This window comes from Tursiops truncatus, chromosome 8 (genome assembly GCF_011762595.2).
Source record: "Tursiops truncatus isolate mTurTru1 chromosome 8, mTurTru1.mat.Y, whole genome shotgun sequence".
Classification (NCBI taxonomy): Eukaryota; Metazoa; Chordata; class Mammalia; order Artiodactyla; family Delphinidae; genus Tursiops; species Tursiops truncatus.
The window spans coordinates 81,729,271-81,747,097 of record NC_047041.1 but is presented as its reverse complement, the minus strand read 5'-3'; the positions used below and the strand labels follow the sequence as shown (position 1 = coordinate 81,747,097).

Genomic DNA, 17,827 nt, shown 5'->3' with positions numbered 1-17,827 from the left:
TTTAGCTAAAAGTCACAACCATATGGTCTTCTATTACCACTTGTATTATAAACAGAAAAAGTACTTCTCTGTAGGGAAAGGAATCATTAGATTGAAAGGGTTTGTTTATTATAAGCTGCTGATACACTAAATCCTTATGTCATTTAAATAGAAGAACTACCTAATAATGTCACTTATTACAACTAGGATATCTAAACAAGGGACTTGCTTTTTGCAGACTATAGTGATAAAAACCTGTGCTTCACATCCATTTCTCAGCAACGGCTCCCAGGGTGATCAGTCACGGCACACTGCTAATGCCTTGATTGCAGCTCATGCACAGGAAATATGTTTACTTTTTTGCTAAAGTGAAGTTGACTGCGGAGATGACGTGACTTTTTCATCCTATAGCTAACAATTCTGAAGATAAATTTGACTTAGTGTTTACAATTCTGAGCTGTTTTTCTTCTGATGTTAACACTAAAGAATCATCTTTGAGGCTCCCACTACTTAAGCATTTTCTGATGTGTTCCCTGAACATTTTCAGAATAATTTGGTCTTAGTTTAACAAAAATATGTAGTTTATAAATATTATTTTGTAGAAATGTATTTTATCTTAATATATGTTTGAGTATGTATATGTATTTATGAAATCAACATTTCTACTGAAAGGGTAGTAACTCTTCCTGAAACTAACATGTTTTGCTCACCTGAAAATATTTTAACCACTCAAAGTTGGAAAGTCAGTGCCATGGGTGGGATTCTGGGGAGGCATTTATGCAATTCAGTAAAATGCCATATTACGTGTAGTTTTATCTTCAAGTTATATGAGACCTCTATACTTTTAGGTTGCTTAAAAGTAGGTGGTGCAGTAGTTAAGAATCCACCTGCCAGTGCAGGGGACGTGGGTTCGAGGCCTGGTCTGGGAAGATCCCACATGCTGCGGAGCAACTAAGCCTGTGCGCCACAACTACTGAGCCTGTGTTCTAGAGCCCGCGAGCCACAGCTACTGAGCCCACATGCCACAACTATTGAAGCCCGCGCACCTAGAGCCCATGCTCCACAGCAAGAGAAGCCACAATGAAGAGTAGACCCTGCTCGCTGCAACTAGAGAAAGCCCGCACGCAGCAACAAATATGCAACACAGCCAACATAAATAAATAAATTTATAAAAAATGTAATTGGGAAAAATTACTAAGACTGAAATTGTAATGCTGCTGTTCAGTGTAAGCATCTGAGGCAGACTCCCACTCTGATGGTCGGTCGTAAAGAGAATGTGTTCCAAGTGTCCTGTGGCTTCCTAACCTGATACAGTGGTCTGCTGGACTAAGTGGAATATGTTCAAATGTCTTCTGAAATAAGCAACTAAATGAAGTTCTTCTATTACCACTTTGGGCAATCAAAATTCTACAGATTTCTGTGACCCACTTAATCTTAGTCTATAAAAGCATTCTCATTCTAGTAAACTATTTTCTACCTTAAATAAGAAAGGAAAAGAGAAATTACAGATTTAAAAGCAAGTATGCGTATTATAAAACAGTTGAAGATAGTAAAATAGCTGAAAAATATTGACATTACAAGCCATTATACTGCTAACCTAGATATGCGAGAGTGCTTCCTCCTGGGTTGGAATTTTCATAACTATTTTAAGAAAATTTAGGAATCGTTTAGTTTGGCATAGCTAGTGCTTGCCTGTCTACTACACAGACATACAGAGCCAACAGGGAAGGGAGATAAAGCACCTAAAACTATAGGGTGAGTAATTTAAAATTCTAAGATGCAACTTAAGATTCTGATCTACTCCCTGTACATTGTGTGTATGAATCTCTAAATCAGGAAGGATTAGAAAAACCTCCTGTCATCTGAAGAGACTTGAAATTTGACCTGACTTCCCTATGTAAAGAAAGTCAGAGTAGGTCTGGGGACATAGATTGATATGCACTTCTGACCGTAACTGCAAATGCACCTAACCCCAAACCAATCCCAGCATCAGGCATCTTCCTGAATGAGACTGTGTCCCAGGAGCAGTGGAAACCGCTGGACTTGGGGGGAGGGAGAGAAAACTTAAAAAGCCTTCAGGAGGTTATAGGGTGGGCAAATTTGCCAGACAATAACTTCACAACTTTCCTATTATTTATTCATGCATTCATTAATCCCATTAATTCCAGATATTACTGAATACTTACCTGAGGGCCACCACCATGTTAAAGTAGATCAAGTCCCTGCCTGCAGGCTGTCCAATAGAACTTTCTGCAAAAATGGAATAGTCTATATCTGCCCTGTCCAGTATGGTAGCCACTAGGTTCATGTGGCTATTGTGCACAGGAAGCGTGGCTAGTGTGTCTGAGGAACTGAATTTTTAGTTTTATATAATTTGTAAGATTGAATAGTCATATATGTTACTAGTGGTGAGCATGTTGGACAGTACAGCTTCAGGAGTTTGTAGTCCAGGTGGGGGACTGGACAAGGAATTACAAAATGCTGTAATAGAGGATACTTATCTAGACTGGGGTGAATAGGATTACTACAGAATGGGGAGGTAAAACCTGAGTTGAAGTTCTCAAGGCTAAGTGGGAGCTAGCCAATGCAGCATATTCAGAAGATGTAAAAGTGAGGGTGCAGCACTGTGCTTTGGGTAGCTGCCAAAAGTAAGTTCCTATGTCTGGGATATAGTGGGGAGGGGTGGGTAGTGAACAGAGATAAAAATGAAAAGGTGATTAGGGCTCAGTTCCTTGTAAGTCTCAAGCAGGGGAGTAACTCTGTGTGTGTGTGTGTGTGTGTGTGTGTGTGTGTGTCCACATCACGCGCTGTGGGATCTTAGTTCCCTGACCAGGGATCAAACCTGTGCCCCCTGCAGTGGAAATGTGGAGTCCTAACCACTGGACCCCCAGGGAATTCCTGGGAGTAAGATTATCATACTTAGCTTTTAAAAGATCACCCTGATATTTAGTATAGAATAGTAGAGGATGGTTGGAGTAGGAGAGGCCAGAGGCAGGGAGACCAATTAATAAATAGGCTGTAAGACATAACTGAGATAATAACATGAAGAATGGAAAGCAGTACAAAGTTTGGAGAAAGATTAAGGGAATATCTAGACAGGATTGGATGTTGGAAGAAATGGAATTGAAAGGCTTAAAACTGACCCAAGTTTCTGGCTCTAGCAATAGGGGTAGGTGGTGCATTAAAATAAGGGGTCTGGACTTCCCTGATGGAGCAGTGGTTAAGAGCCCGCCTGCTAGTGCAGGGGACACAGGTTCGACCCCTGGTCCGGGAAGATCCCACGTGCTGCAGAACAACTGAGCCCGTGTGCCACAACTACTGAGCCTGAGCTCTAGAGCCTGCGAGCCACAACTACTGAGCCCACGTGCCACAACTACTGAAGCCCACGTGCTCTAGGGCCCGTGTGCCACAACTACTGAGCCTGTGTGCTGCAACTACTGAAGCCCGCATGCTTAGAGCCCATGCTCCGCAACAAGAGAAGTCACCACAATGAGAGAAGCCTGCGCACCGCAACAAAGAGTAGCCCCCACTCGCCACAACTAGAGAAAGCCCACGCACAGCAACGAAGACCCAACGCAGCCAAAAATAAATAAAATTTTTAAAAAATATATAAAGGGTTCTGAGGGAGATGTTAATTTGGGAAATGGAGAGAAGATATACTCAGTTTTGGAGTAGTCTAGAAGCCTGTATAAGTCTATGATAGATTGTACTTTAAATGAATACAATGGCAATGAAATTATAGGAAGTGGAAAGAAAACACATTCTTTCCCAGAATGATGTTTGGGTGCTATACTATTCCCTCCTTGATGTCCACAGTATATTTTCATGATCTCTTAGTCAAAACAGTGTTTTGATGCTCTCAGCCCCCTGAGATCAACCTCACTTTTTAAAGGTCTTCAGCTATTCTCTTCGTATCTTACATCATCACAAAAAATGTCATCTGTCATCTACCTGCCTAATCTGCAACTTTTTATTCACAAAGCTAGACATCATTCTAAATAATTTCCAGGGTATGGGACATTAGAGTTCTGGTTTTGATAAATAAAATGCAAGTAGGAGAAGTGTCTATCAAAGAAAATCATGCAATACAATGCTTTTTTTTTTTAAGATACTAGTAATATCAGGTACAAAAAGATCCACATATTTTATTTTAATCCTTCATTTTTTGGAGTATGGACTCTTTTCTACTACTGATCTTTTATTTCTAGTACCATTTCAGGTATAAATCCGTTTTTTAGCCAATCTCTATATGATGCAGTTATGCACTGGTCCATAAGAAACTGAAAAGCGCTACAGAGATTCATCTATAGGAATAAATCCAAATAGGGATGAGTTTTGACTGGGAAGAATTATTTGAAGTCTCAGGAATCAAAAATTTGGTGGAAACCTATTAGCTCATATTCTGTATAGTAGGCATCTGATTTACTATTTTAGACTTTTTCTGAGAACATGAGAAAACTCATTATTTACATATTTACCGCCATTTTCTACTACTCTTTCAGATACCTGTGTTTCATTAAGTTAGGCTCATCTTCTGGAATATGAGAACCAGAGTGTACATCAGGCTATATTAAAATGAGAGTACAGACAGTCTTGAAATGAGAATATAAGGAACTGCTCTTAAATACTCATCCAAAAACAGCAGGTAACCTTGTTACAAATAGAACAAAAAAGAAGTCAGAGACCAAATAATCCATTATCCTAGGGGAAAAAAATCTGTAGGATTGAGATGTTAGTATTAGATCGCTGGGATGGAAAGGCCTATTTACTAGCTTCAATCCCAACACTTTTTCCCCTTCCTCTGCCTTCTGACAAGTGGGTAGATGGTCCTGAAGAAGTAAATACTCCATAAGGAAGTGCTTAGGCATTTGATATTTAATAAACATTGCTTGAAAAAGATGCCTGTTAAAAGAATAAAAATGTTAGTCTTTGCTACATTTGGATGATTTGGTCTTAAAAACTGAATTTCATTAAATCACTTGGCATAATTAATATGGCATCTATTCACAATTAATGTACATTTTTAATTATACTGGATTTAATTCAAAGTCTTGGCTAGTACCAGAACTATATAATCGAATACAATGTAAAAGAAAAAGACCAAAAACATAACTGAAGTGAAATTGCAAAGCACAGTTCACTTTGCAGAGAACTGGATAGACTGCATAAGAAACCAGGAACAAAGAAAGCCCGGCAGGCATCATTCATCCAGCAGCTGGAGCAACTGTTAATAACAATAGTGAGTGCTTACTGGGTGCCAGGAGCCTTATGTGTTATTTGGTTTTCAGAATGTTTCTGTAAGGCATTCATTAGTCCCAGTTTTTTAGATGAGGTTTAAATAACCTCTCCAAGGTGTTTAACTAGTAAGTGACAGAGCTACAATTTGAACTCAGAACTATGACTCTGTGGACTGTAACTTTAACCACCATACTAACAACCCATCAGAAATTCCTGTTCAGGCTGGATGGAGGTATTGAGTACTTAAGGAGAAGATGAAGGAGCTTAGCTTGCTTGCAATAGCTATGAGAATGAGCAAGTCAAGTCTTAGCCTAAGCTCTAAACCCACGCAGCAGGGAGATGCTCAGTAATAAAAGAGAACCTTTAGTTAAAAGCATCCCTCATCACACACACCCTCACCACAACGCTGTAGGTGTAGCTTACTAGAACTCTGGTGTAAATTCCTCTTTAATGATAATTGGCTATGAACCTAAAGTGGCACCATTTTTAAGTAGGGAAAGGCAATAACAGTCCCCGGGAATGATGTGGGATAGGTTAGTAATAAGTCAGAATTTAAATGGGAAGAAAAAGAAGCAGGACTGCATAGAGATAGTATCTACTGAAATAAGTGTGTTAACTGTTCCTTGCCTGGTCCTTGTAAATGTTAATCCCTTTGTCATGCATCTAGCCTTTGGGAGCACCTCCCTTATGACTCCAGATATTCTACTCAGGGAGACAAATGGAGGCAAAAAGTTCAGCAGAAGAATGTCAGTAAAAATAGAGTATTAGTGAGACTGTTGCTTGAGTTTTGCTTTCAAAGTTACCCATAACTGACACTTGAGACAGCCCCATTTTACAAAATTAAAGATTAATAATGTTTTCTCAGCTTTGTGTTCTTAAAAACCTTTCTACATGATTTTCTCTCAGGGGATTTAATGCTTCACTTTTTGACATATACATCTTTATCTATAGTTTTGTTGGTGTATATAGGAAGATAAACTCCAACAATTATTTACTGCCATTGCAGGAGTCATACAAATACTGGGCATTATGAAGTTCTTTTAGGACTATATAATTAATAAATGATCTCATTTTGCAAGTATTCTCTCCAGTAGTTTGTGTGCATAGCATCTTACCATGACTATGTTTTGGTTATATAAGCCATGATTAAGCAGAATATGCATTAACCATATAATGGTATACTAATTTGACTCGATTCTGCTTACCTGAAAGATAGTAACATAAATAACAATTATTTGGGTATTGTTAAACTAAAATGACATGTCATGAATGTACATTCATCATATGGACTTTTTTCCTGGGCAGGGAAATTATGCATTTTATATTTTACATTCATCATTCTGTGAGACACAAGACAAAATCTTTAAAATACATGTGGAAAATGAAATACTTTACAGTGTTGTTGATATACCACTTCCATTTGCTTTTGCCAAAAAAAAAAAAAAAAACCACAAAAAACAAAACAAAAAAGCCCAAGTCTTTATCTGATTGCTTTCCTAAGGTGTGTATGCCTCTCCTTTTCCTATATATTTCAGGAAAAGGAAAAAATAATCATGTCAGAAAAGGATTCCAAAAACTTTGCCCTCTCCGATTACCTTTATGATTTTTGTTTCTTTAATAATTATTATTTCCTTTACATTCAATCATTTTAGAAGAACCATTAAGGAGGCATGAGCAATAATAGGGCCAGTGCATACCCTGCCTTTGCTGATTATACATTTTAAAATATCTGGCAAACAAATAGTTAAAAATCAGTCTGTTATTAGGATTTTCTGTTTTTTGAAACTTTTGAAAGGTCAAACGTACAAATATCTTACTCTTCAGTCAGAACTTTTTCTTAATTAGATAATCTTTGCTTAATCAAATAATAAGTGAGTTTGATTAGTTTAGTAAATGTGTTATTGTGGACTCTTTCATCAGATTTCACTTGAATCAAGAAAGGTAACACCTGTGGGTTGGTTCCCAAAAGCTGCTTTTGTTAAATGGACACCCGCAGGCCATGAGGCAATTACGTTTGTTGCTTGTACTATAAAGGAGGCACTTAACTAGGCTTCAGCAAGTATGGCTGAGAACTAGAGGCTTGATTCTTTTGTCCTGCCCTGAGATTAGGTTTTATCATAGCTCAGGAAGTAAACCTCTGACGTAGAAAGGAAAAACCAAGAATGATTTAAGCGTTCTTTTACTGCTTTAAAAGTTATTCCTAAAGCTAGTTATATCTGAGACCCTGGGAAAATTCAGATTTGAGCAAAAGAAAACATTTCTAGGTGGCATTCATTGTAAACATATATTCATACATTCTCATTCAGTCTCATGCATTCATTCAAGTTGGCATGGCGTATTTCCAAAAATACAGAGATGAAAAGTAATTAACTTTTTAAAAGTTTTGGTTATGAGAATGAACAAAGACATGGAATTAGGACTTCCATTTTGGGGCATTTGTAAAGCATTTATTATAATTTTTTTAAGTGTTTATTTGAGTTCTTTTCTACTTTAATTGGAAAGTTATAACAGCTTTTTAAAAATACATTTTAAAAATATATTTTAATCTATTTTATTATAATATTGCTATAGAATTGTTTTATCTGGTTTGAATTTTGAATTTAGTGATAACCAGTAGGTTAATCCAACAGACAATAACTGTGTTTTGAGTTAGAAAGGAAATTTTTGTTTTGTTCCTTGCTTTACTCCACTCCACTCACCTGACCAGAAAGGTCAGGTTTTAAGTTTTGGACCCATACCAAAAATGTGTTGTACTTTATATTTATTTAAATAAATGAGTTCTTAGCTAGACTAATATTTTAGTTATCCCGAGGTCTGGTGACAGTGCTGTAATTGCAGTCATTTACTTGTACTGTATAAAGAAGCAGAGCCTGCTATACGGATTGGAAGTTAGGTCACTCTCTTACCACATTACCACAGATAAAAAAAAAAAATTTTTTTTTACTTCAATAAAGCTCTTCCTAACCTGCATTGTGATGGACAATGTTCCATTTTTAAAAAGTACAAGTATTACTGAAAGGGCTAGTCATATTAAGACACACATGTATGTGTATGTGCATATATATATTTTAAAATTATTTAATACATACTGGTCACAAAAATGTAAATTTTGAAATACATAAAACAAAATTTTGTGTTTTTTTAAAAAAGTAATTATACCTAAGTAAGCCCTGTAACTTATTTTTTTCACTGACTGTATTCATGTCAGTCTATTAGCTGTCTACTATTCTGTAAATAAACTGTTTAACATCTGCCTACTGACAAATATTTATACTGTCGCCAATTTTGAGATACAAGCAATACCATACTGAACTTATCTGTTTATACATAATTGCATGCTGAGTTTGGCGAATCTTTTCTAGAGATTTTGATAGGGAAAGGGTAAAATGAGGACACACAGGGCATGCCACTGAAGGGGATGCAAGGCAGAGATGCCAAAGGCACACTTTAATTACATCAAGAACTTTAGTTCTCACCAAAAGGATTTTCTTCATACTGTTATGAGGTATGCTAAAAAATAAGACTTTAAATATTAGATACTTTGAACATCTGGCAATTATGGAGTAACTGCGGCTGAACTTGCCCTCCTGCCATAAAGAACTAGAAAACTGGACAAACTATGTAAAACAGTTTTCAGACAATGCGCAGCAGGCAGTACAAGACGGATTCCTGAGAGCAGGGAAACAAACAAGGCAAGCCTTATACTTTCCCTAACTTCTGCCTTAAAGCAGTTTTCAGAAGGTGCGAGGAGGAAAATTCAAACAAAGGACAGTGGTCTTGCTGAGTTGAAGAGACAGAGATTAGGGTATAGGGAAGTTTAAGTGGTTGGAATTTATGCATCAAACCACCGGGGAGAAAAGAGCTACAGAATGATCTCCAGCAATCTATGTAGAGTATTCTTTTGGTTTTGGGGCTGAACACTAAACTGTGCCTGCTTATGGTGAAAGTTAGAGACTGAGCACCAAACAGCTATTGGCAGCAGCCAAGCAATTCCCAGAGCTCACACAGGGCTGTCATTTGAGTTCTGACCAGCCACAGTGGACAGATCTCATTAAATATCTAGAGCATTCCATAGAGACCCTGGAATATCATGCCTTAGGAGTGAGCTAGACTAGCCCTTACAGTGTGAGAGAGACCCAACGCTTAAAAACAAGGCTTGACAGGAATAAGCTGTTCCACAGCTAACTTAACCACCTTCCAAAAACCAAACAGACCTCTTCAACATTCAGTGCTCTCTAAAAAGAGAACAAAATCCACTCAACAAATGAATGTTCAGCTCAATAACAAATTATTAGATATGTGAAGAAGTAGGAAAATGTAACCCACAACTAGAAGAAAAACAGATCCAGAAATGAGACATAATGGAATTAACAGTCATGTGCTCTAAAACACCAATTATAAATATTTTCAGGGATCTAGAGGATGAACATAATGAGGGAGAAATGGTAAATATAAAAAAGAACCAAGTGAAATTTCTAGAGCCTAAAAATATATCGTCTTTACAGCAGATTAAAAATTGCAAAAGAAAAGATCCCAGACTGGGAAGAAGTATTTGCAATACCTGTCAAAGGACCTGTACTCAAGATACATAAAGGGCTCTTAAAATGAATAAGAATAATCCATTTTAAAAATGGGCAAATATTTAAATAGACATTTCACAAAAGATACACTAATAGGTACAAGAAAAAATACTTATCAGAGAAATGCAAATGAAAACCACAATGTGACACCAATAGCCTACTAGAATGGCAAAAATTTTTTTAATTGAAAATACCAAGGTTGTGAAGCAACAGAAACACTCATACATTGCTGTTGGGAGTGTAAAATGGTATAATTACTTTGGAAAAGTTTAAGATTAAGCGTACACTTATGACCCAGAAATTCTACCCCTACATATTTACTGAAAAGAAACAGACTTATACATGAACGTTCATAGTGCTTTATTTGTAACAGCCCAAAATTGCAGACAACACAAACATCCATCAACAGGTTCATGGAAAGAAATTGTGATTTACAATGGGATATACTCAGCAGTAAAAAGCAATGAATGACTGATACATACAACATGTATTAATCGTTTAAAAACTGCTGAACAAAAGCCTGACACAAAATACTATGTACTGTGCAATCTCACTTATATGAACTTTAGTAAAACTAGTCTCTAGTAAACAGGAAACATCACTAGTTGCCTGGGACGAGGTGTAGGGGTGGGAGGTGGACTGGAAAAGGAGGGAACTTTTGGGCATAGTAGTAATGTTCTACATCTTGATTGTGGTTGGCGGTTACACAGGAATGCACATTTTTCAAAACTAGTGTCGAAACAAAATGAGCACATTTTACTGTAAAGTATACCTCTAAAATTGATTTTAAAGTGTACACCCTTACCCCATATCAAAAATAAGTATGTGTTTCAAAAGTGGAGTAACTGCAAACATAATGAATTTTTTACTAGGAAAATAAGTGACAGAGAGGTAGATCAGCAAAGGTGACTGCTTTGATTTTAAGACTCACACTCAGAGGTTTTCCCATTTATAGAGAAGCTCTTATTAAAGGTACCATCAGTGATGAGGTTGTTTCCTTGTGTCTGTACTTTATATCAAACATTGAAGTCTTAAGATGTAAAGGTTATTCCTTTGCTATGAATGGATGCATGGGTATTAGCATATATGGGCTTCAGGTAAGTAAGAGGTAGCATGTTCCATATTTGAACCTACTTCTGTTAAATGTCAGTAACTGTACTTCACAGATTGTTTTAAGGATCAAATGTGTGTGTGTGTTTAAATTAAAATGACCAGAAAAGTATGTATAAACACTAGTTTGTGTTACTATTCCTCCCTTTTGTTCCACCCCTTGTAGTCAAGGACTAGGTGTGAACAGCCTGGGTCACACTCCTCCAAAGGTTTCTGGTGGTATGTTCTGGGTCTCTCTTAGCAGATTCCTTTCTGTTCTTGTTAACTTTACTATACCAGAGATAATACTTCATCACTGTATTTATCTAAACTTGGAAGAAACTTAGGTCATAACTGCCACGAAAGTGTGCTTTACAAGAATTTCTACTTAACTAATACTAATCACCAACAAATATTTGAGTTCCAATATTGGTTTAGGTGTTGTAAAGATTTAAGATCATGACATGATTATTGTCTGTTGGCTTTTTCAGTCATAAAATAGTAGACATACACAAAAGCCAAGCATGTAAGAGGATGTTATGTTCCAGAGCCCCATGTAGGGCAGACTTTAAGTGTTTTAAACAATCTAGAGTATTTGGTATGTGCAGGCAACATAGGGAAAAGCTTCATGGAGAAAGGAAATGTATATTGGATCAATCGGACAGGCAAAAAAAGATCTTGCTGGATCGTTAGTATCTTTATTCGTTTTTTGATTTTTGTTCTCCTTTGCTTTTATTGGTGTCCCTAACTTTATAATTGTATTTAACGATTCGTATATGTTACCTATTTTTAGAACTCAGGAACAAACACATATTAATGAAAAACTATGGAAATTTAGACACCCAAGATGTTCACATTGTAGTTTCTCCCAAGGCAGTACTTCAGAATATATTTAATGACTTATTTTACCTTTTCCAAATACACTATTTTGTTCTTTTCATCTGTAACCTGAGATGTACTCATTTTTCTATTTGAGCAGCCTTATGCTTCACTACATATAAATCTACTTATTATATAGGTAGGGATGAACCTTGCTATTAGCCCTAGAACCTACAACTAGTTCCACTAGTAGAAGTTAATGATCTTACAATATCTGATATTCTTTCAAAAAACTTTATCCTTACTCTACAAATAGATTTAACATTTAAGTGTATCTAAATGAAAATAAGTAACTTGATTCATTTTTGGCTAATATTTCTACATGATGTAAGACATTCCAAAATTATATATTTCAAAATTATATAATCTCTAAATAAAGTGTAATTCAAATTTTACGTGCTTGTATAAATTTATTTTTCCAAAAGGTAATTCAGGGGTGATGGGGGGGAGAATGAATAGGCAGATCACAGAGGATTTGGGGGGCAGTGAAAATACTGTGTATGGTACTGTGATGTGGATACACGTCATACATTTGTCCAAATTCATAGAATGTACAGCAACACCAAGAGTGAACCCTAAGGTAAACCATGAGACTTCGGGTGATGATGATGTCAGCGTAACAGACATGTCACTCTAGTGGGGATGTACTGGGGAGGCCGTGCATGAGTGGGGGCAGGAGGTATATGGGAGATCTCTGTACCTTCCTCTCAGCTGTGCTGTGAACCTAAAACTGCTCTAAAAGTCGTTTTTAAAAATTTTGTGACATTTTAAAAAACTGGTCATTTCTTATTAAACCTAAGATGAATATTTTTCTTCACATAAGGTTCCCAAGTAATAATCAGTCAAAAGAATAGTGAAAATTAATTCCTTTCCATAGATCATTTTGGTCTGGTCAATAATTCAACTTTCTTGGGTAACAAAACCTATAAAAAAGAAACTTTAAAATGCAATTTTGAAGATTGTTACTGAAGAGTAATTTTTAAAGTTTATATTGAACAGACATTAACGGGCAAATATCTCATATCACAGTGGGCATTTTTGTAAGTAATGTGTTCTGTCCTAAATATACTTAGGATTGTCACTGAGTAAAAATTTAAATTTATGTTATATCCCAGTTAATAACAAGACATATAGAAGATGGGATCTTTTCATTTAGTAGAAGGTCACCATCATTAATTTTACAACTGATGATTTTATAATAGGTCCTTCTAGTTCTTGATGGTCATTATTGAAGTATAATGCATTGAAGATATGGCCTGTACAAAGGCAGAACAAGGATCTTAATTAGAATTCTGACAAGCCCACTCCAATAAAATGATGAGATTATTTGTAATTGATGTCACAATCAATTACCATTTAGTTCATCATGAGCATTCTAATAGGTCTGGCCTTGCTATTGGCCCCAGGATGTTGCTGAGTGAGTGGCTGCCCTGCTTATGCTGTTATTGAGACAGGAGGGCACATTTTCAGTCAGCATCCTAATGACCTCTTTTGAAGTCTATTAAATTAATGACCCTGTCACACTGTTTTGATCTCTTATAACCTCAGTTTGGGGTTTGCATAACAAATTAATGTTTGGGAACCATATGGCAAAAAAGATAGGTCTTTTTAAAAGTTGAAATATTAATACTACTTATTAATATTTAGTAAAAGTTATTTTATTATGCAAGAAATAACAGCAAAAATGCAAATTATAGGGTTTGAATGTATTTTATAAAAGAGAACTTTAGGACATTTCTCCCTACCTCCAAAAGACATGATTTTTTATTTACAGTACCCAGATTTGTTTTTCTTTTTTAAAGGGGCTGCTTTCTTCTATAATTCTAGGTGCCAATAGGTCATGTGTGGTTAGAAGGTGATAATCTACAGAATTCTACAGATTCCAGGTACTATGGACCTGTTCCATATGGACTAATAAGAGGACGTATCTTCTTTAAGGTACTACTGTTTTCTGCTTAAAATGCAGGCTTTCTTCTTTGAGCTGGGAAAAAAAAACAAAACCAAAAAAAAAAAAAGTTCCTTTCAGAAGAACTGAAATCTTTAGGCTGTCAGTGGATATAAAACTGTTGCAATGACTACTACACTTTATGAACATGTTGGCCTTCATAGCTATAAACATTACCACTCCCCCATTATGACAGGTAATTGAGAATAATTTTTGTTTGAAAAATAAAGTTCAGATTAGTTGTAGCATAAGAAGCTTTTAATTTGACTCTCCAAAAATTTACTTTTCTCTCATACAACTTTTCCAACCATATTCATACCCAGGGCGTATATTAATATGCATTTGCAGAAGAGCAATCTAGCAACTAGCTGGAATGCAGGGATATCCCAGTTAAGTATAGTGAGTAATGCACTTATCATGGTTGTAGTAAATGTAATAGTAAAGATTATTGTTTTCACTGGCTTTTCCTTTTTGCCACAAGCAGTCAGGAGAAAAACAGACATGAGTGTTTGGGGCTGTTGGATAATTTACAGGATTTTTTACACTTAAGCAGATGTTATATTCAAGTACGTAGGTTTACAGTTAACTCTGACGATAGTGAAAGAAAAAACAAACATATACACACTACACACGTATTATTTTCTAGTATAATGTTTGAATGTTCCAAACTTTAGAGGTTAAATACATACACATACAGGTTTACTTTCTACAGTCTTATTTTGAAGTAGAAAATCTGTTCTTGATTGAAGAATAAGGAGAAAGCATTTAATTATACGGCATAGAGAAAAGGATGAATGAAAAAAAGAAGGGAATGTGATGATGCTATAATATCACTTTACTAATTGTCTTCAATCACATTTTGATTTTACAGATTTGGCCTCTGAGTGATTTTGGATTTCTACGTGACAGTCCTAATGGCCACAGATTCTCTGATGATTAGCAAGCATTTATTCTTTTGATTTGATTATTGTCTTCTGCTAAAGTGAATTTATTGTCACTGAAACCATGTACTTACTAATAAACTATTTGCTATTCAGTTTGAGTTATTTTTAATTGTTAAATGTAAAGAATAAGCAACACACACTCTTGCAAGCTATATTTGTTCAAAATATATGGATAAAAGTGTAATCCAAAATAAGTCATCTAAATTCTGATACGAAAATATTTTTAGGGAAAACCTGGAACAACCTCACTTTCAAATTTTTGGTTGTACAGGTATAAGGAAGGTAATTTACTCCTCTTGAATATGCCTCATACTTTAGCTACATTTACAAGGCAGAGTACTAACTAGTCTTATAAGTCCACACCAACAATAAACCAAGCGTCTGACCTAATGAAAAGCTGCTAAGTCACATGCTTGGCTTACTCGTTTGAAATTAAGGAAGAATGTTTCAGTGATCCCATAAAGGATTCCTTAAAATTTTTTAAATGAGTTCTGACTCATACGGTCCATAGAATATTAAATATATAGAAAAATAAAAGCTTTACTATAATCAATAATAACACATTAAAAAAGTCCACTTCATCATACCAGCAACGCAGTGGCCACGGTTTTCTGACTCCAAGGCTCTCCTCCTTTCTCCAGTTGCCATTTCACTTTACTAACTTTGAAATAACTCATGAATATCCATAGCCTTCATCATGGGAGAGCTAGGCTCACATGTTATTCACGAAGATTCTAACTTAATTCTAATGACCTGAGATTTGAAATAGTTGTACAAAAGGCCTATAACTTTAGCAGCTAGAAATATGTTACTTCAAAAACTTAGCAACTATAAAGGATTATGACGATACTGTGACCCATTAAAAGATGAGACACACTTATATGAAGAAAGGAAAATTCTTATATTTTGTACCAAGGAGAAAATGCACCAATAATAAACTTCTCAGATGGGAATTCACTAAATATAATTTTTAATTCAAGCCCCCTTTCTTAGCGATCTGTAAATATAAAATGTAAATACATATGAATAATGAAATTAATTTTCTATTAATCTAGGTGGACTTCGACAGTCTTATATTTTTTTCTGCAAATAATAGAGCTGACAAAAAAGAATCCTTTTTTTTTTAATCAGCTTTATACATTTGCCTGAATGGACAAAGGTGGAGTAGATTTTCCTCCATGTGTCTGAATACACTAAAGAATTCCACTTAGTGAACAATCTCAGCGATAATGAAGGAGTTCTATAACTAGTGAACACATATCACAAGAAATCAGCGTCACTTCTTCTGCTTCATCCTTGGAAACACTGTATTTTCCACCACATCGACAACTCAGAGAAAAAGAATGATCATCTGCAAAGAAAACAAAATGCTTACATGTAACTACTTTGTTAATACCTTTTTAAAAAATGCAGCTATTCCACAGAAACTGCAAAAGAAAAAAGATCAGTCAATATAAAATATATTTAAATGAGAACTTGAAAAAATTTCTCATATGGGGGCAGTGTTTCTAAAAATTATCTACTAAAAAATCTTTATCTGTGGAGGAAATGTATTGAGGGTATGAAACAATAGACCAAAGATCCTGTAGGGGAGAGCAGATGCTCAGAAGTGACCAATGAAATTTATTTGAAGTCTTCTGTTTTCTTAAGATTCATGTAAATTTTACATTCTTCTGAACAATGCGGTTGTCAAAATATTATTGTGAAGGAAGAAGAGAAACAGCCCTAGCTGTCTTATTGTTAAGGAGCATGCCTTTGCCAGTAGTATATCCTTTCAGAGAAAACCGCTGACTTGACTGTTTATCAGGTTCAGCATTTGAATCCTGTCTGTTCGGGTATCACACTATTTCAAGAATCCTGACTTAAATGTATAGACATATACTGTGGTGTCCTTTCTGTGGGGGCTATGTGTGTGTACCTGTTTGTTTGGTGTTTACAAATGATTTAGGAACCAAAAGGACAATCACTGAAAGATGCCCAAAGGAGGCAATATGGTGCAACGTTCTGCCTACGAATGGGGGAAATTTTATAAGTTTCATCTTCCTAGGAAGTTGAAATACTTTGTCTTTTAGCTGAAAGAATCTCTGATCCACTGGTTATTCCATTTTACTGTCACTGAGGAGTGACTGTCAAAGAAAAGTAATTACTGATCTCATTATTTTACTACTGTCATAAAAAAAAATTAGAGATAAATGAACTAAATCTCTAAAGATATAATTTCTTACAATCAAGTATCTTCATTCAATTCTCAAACTTCATTTTTTAACACTTAGATCTCATCATATGCCATGAAAAGAAAAAGAAAAGAAAAAGAAAAAATATTCAACTGCCTTGGATTTGTTCTCTAATCAACTTTGGTCTTGGAAAAACAAGCAATTAAATAAGCCAGCTTTACATGTTTATTTTATCAGTAAGGAAAACATTAATTCACAATCCTGCTTTTCATTTTTCACCACAATGTCTTTTTTCTCTATAAAGAAAAATAACTTAATCTTGAATTTTAAAACACATCTTCCCTATCTGAGCCAACATATATGTGTAATAGAGCATGCTTTCAAAGTGAACTATTTTATTATTAAATTGCCTAAAAATACATATTCTAACCATTGGTTTTCTGGAGCTAAATCTCCCTCTTGTTTTTTCACCACCTCAGTGAACACTGAGAAACAATCTGAGGTGACATGTGCTTGGTAAATGATGCAGAGGCCACCATGGGCTACTGTGGAGTTTTGTCATAGATGATTCCAAATGTGAATGCTCACTAAAACTCACATATTTTTAAATTTCTTCTTAAATTATTCTACTATCACTTAAAGTGATACCTTCACAGAAATCATAATTTTAAATACACTGAATGAAGGCAAAACAACCAAGCTGTATGAGACTAACTGTAAGGGGAATGGCTAACTTCAGTCTCTCAATAGTTCTTCAGGTATGCCTTTTAAGCATAGTAAAATGCATCATTTCCTACTGTTCCTGGACCCAGAAGCTGATAATTTGGCTATGTTTATCATGTAGGATTTCATCCACTTTTCCCCTATTCTGGATCTTCACCTTCCAAGGTTATTCTGAAAGCGCCCATGAAGGAATCATCAAATGCTTTTGCTAGTCCAGTTGATCACACTTTTTATGTACTTTCATCTGCCAAGGCTGCTCTTTGCAATCGCACAGAA

The 17,827-nt window shown here is 35.6% G+C and overlaps 2 protein-coding genes across 11 annotated transcripts in view; one reads left to right on the top strand and one right to left on the bottom strand.

Moving 5' to 3' along the window:
- IMMP1L (inner mitochondrial membrane peptidase subunit 1) overlaps window positions 1-14,746 on the top strand; it is a 74,096-nt gene extending 59,350 nt beyond the window's left edge. For 2 of the 4 annotated variants that reach the window (XM_004326955.4, XM_019948005.3), the window contains exons 6-7: window positions 13,593-13,703; window positions 14,582-14,746. In XM_004326955.4, coding sequence (XP_004327003.1) covers window positions 13,593-13,703; window positions 14,582-14,650 — 180 coding nt within the window. In that variant the 3' untranslated portion in view covers window positions 14,651-14,746. Of the gene's footprint in view, window positions 1-827; window positions 10,011-13,567; window positions 13,704-14,581 lie in introns of those variants that run through there. The other 2 variants (XR_012333496.1, XM_073808736.1) reach the window with 2 other exon arrangements.
- DNAJC24 (DnaJ heat shock protein family (Hsp40) member C24) overlaps window positions 14,657-17,827 on the bottom strand; it is a 59,893-nt gene continuing 56,722 nt past the window's right edge. For 6 of the 7 annotated variants that reach the window (XM_033862665.2, XM_073808735.1, XM_019948006.3 and 3 more), the window contains one exon: window positions 14,657-16,005. In XM_033862665.2, coding sequence (XP_033718556.1) covers window positions 15,875-16,005 — 131 coding nt within the window. In that variant the 3' untranslated portion in view covers window positions 14,657-15,874. The remainder of the gene's footprint in view (window positions 16,006-17,827) is intronic. The other variant, XR_012333495.1, reaches the window with a different exon arrangement.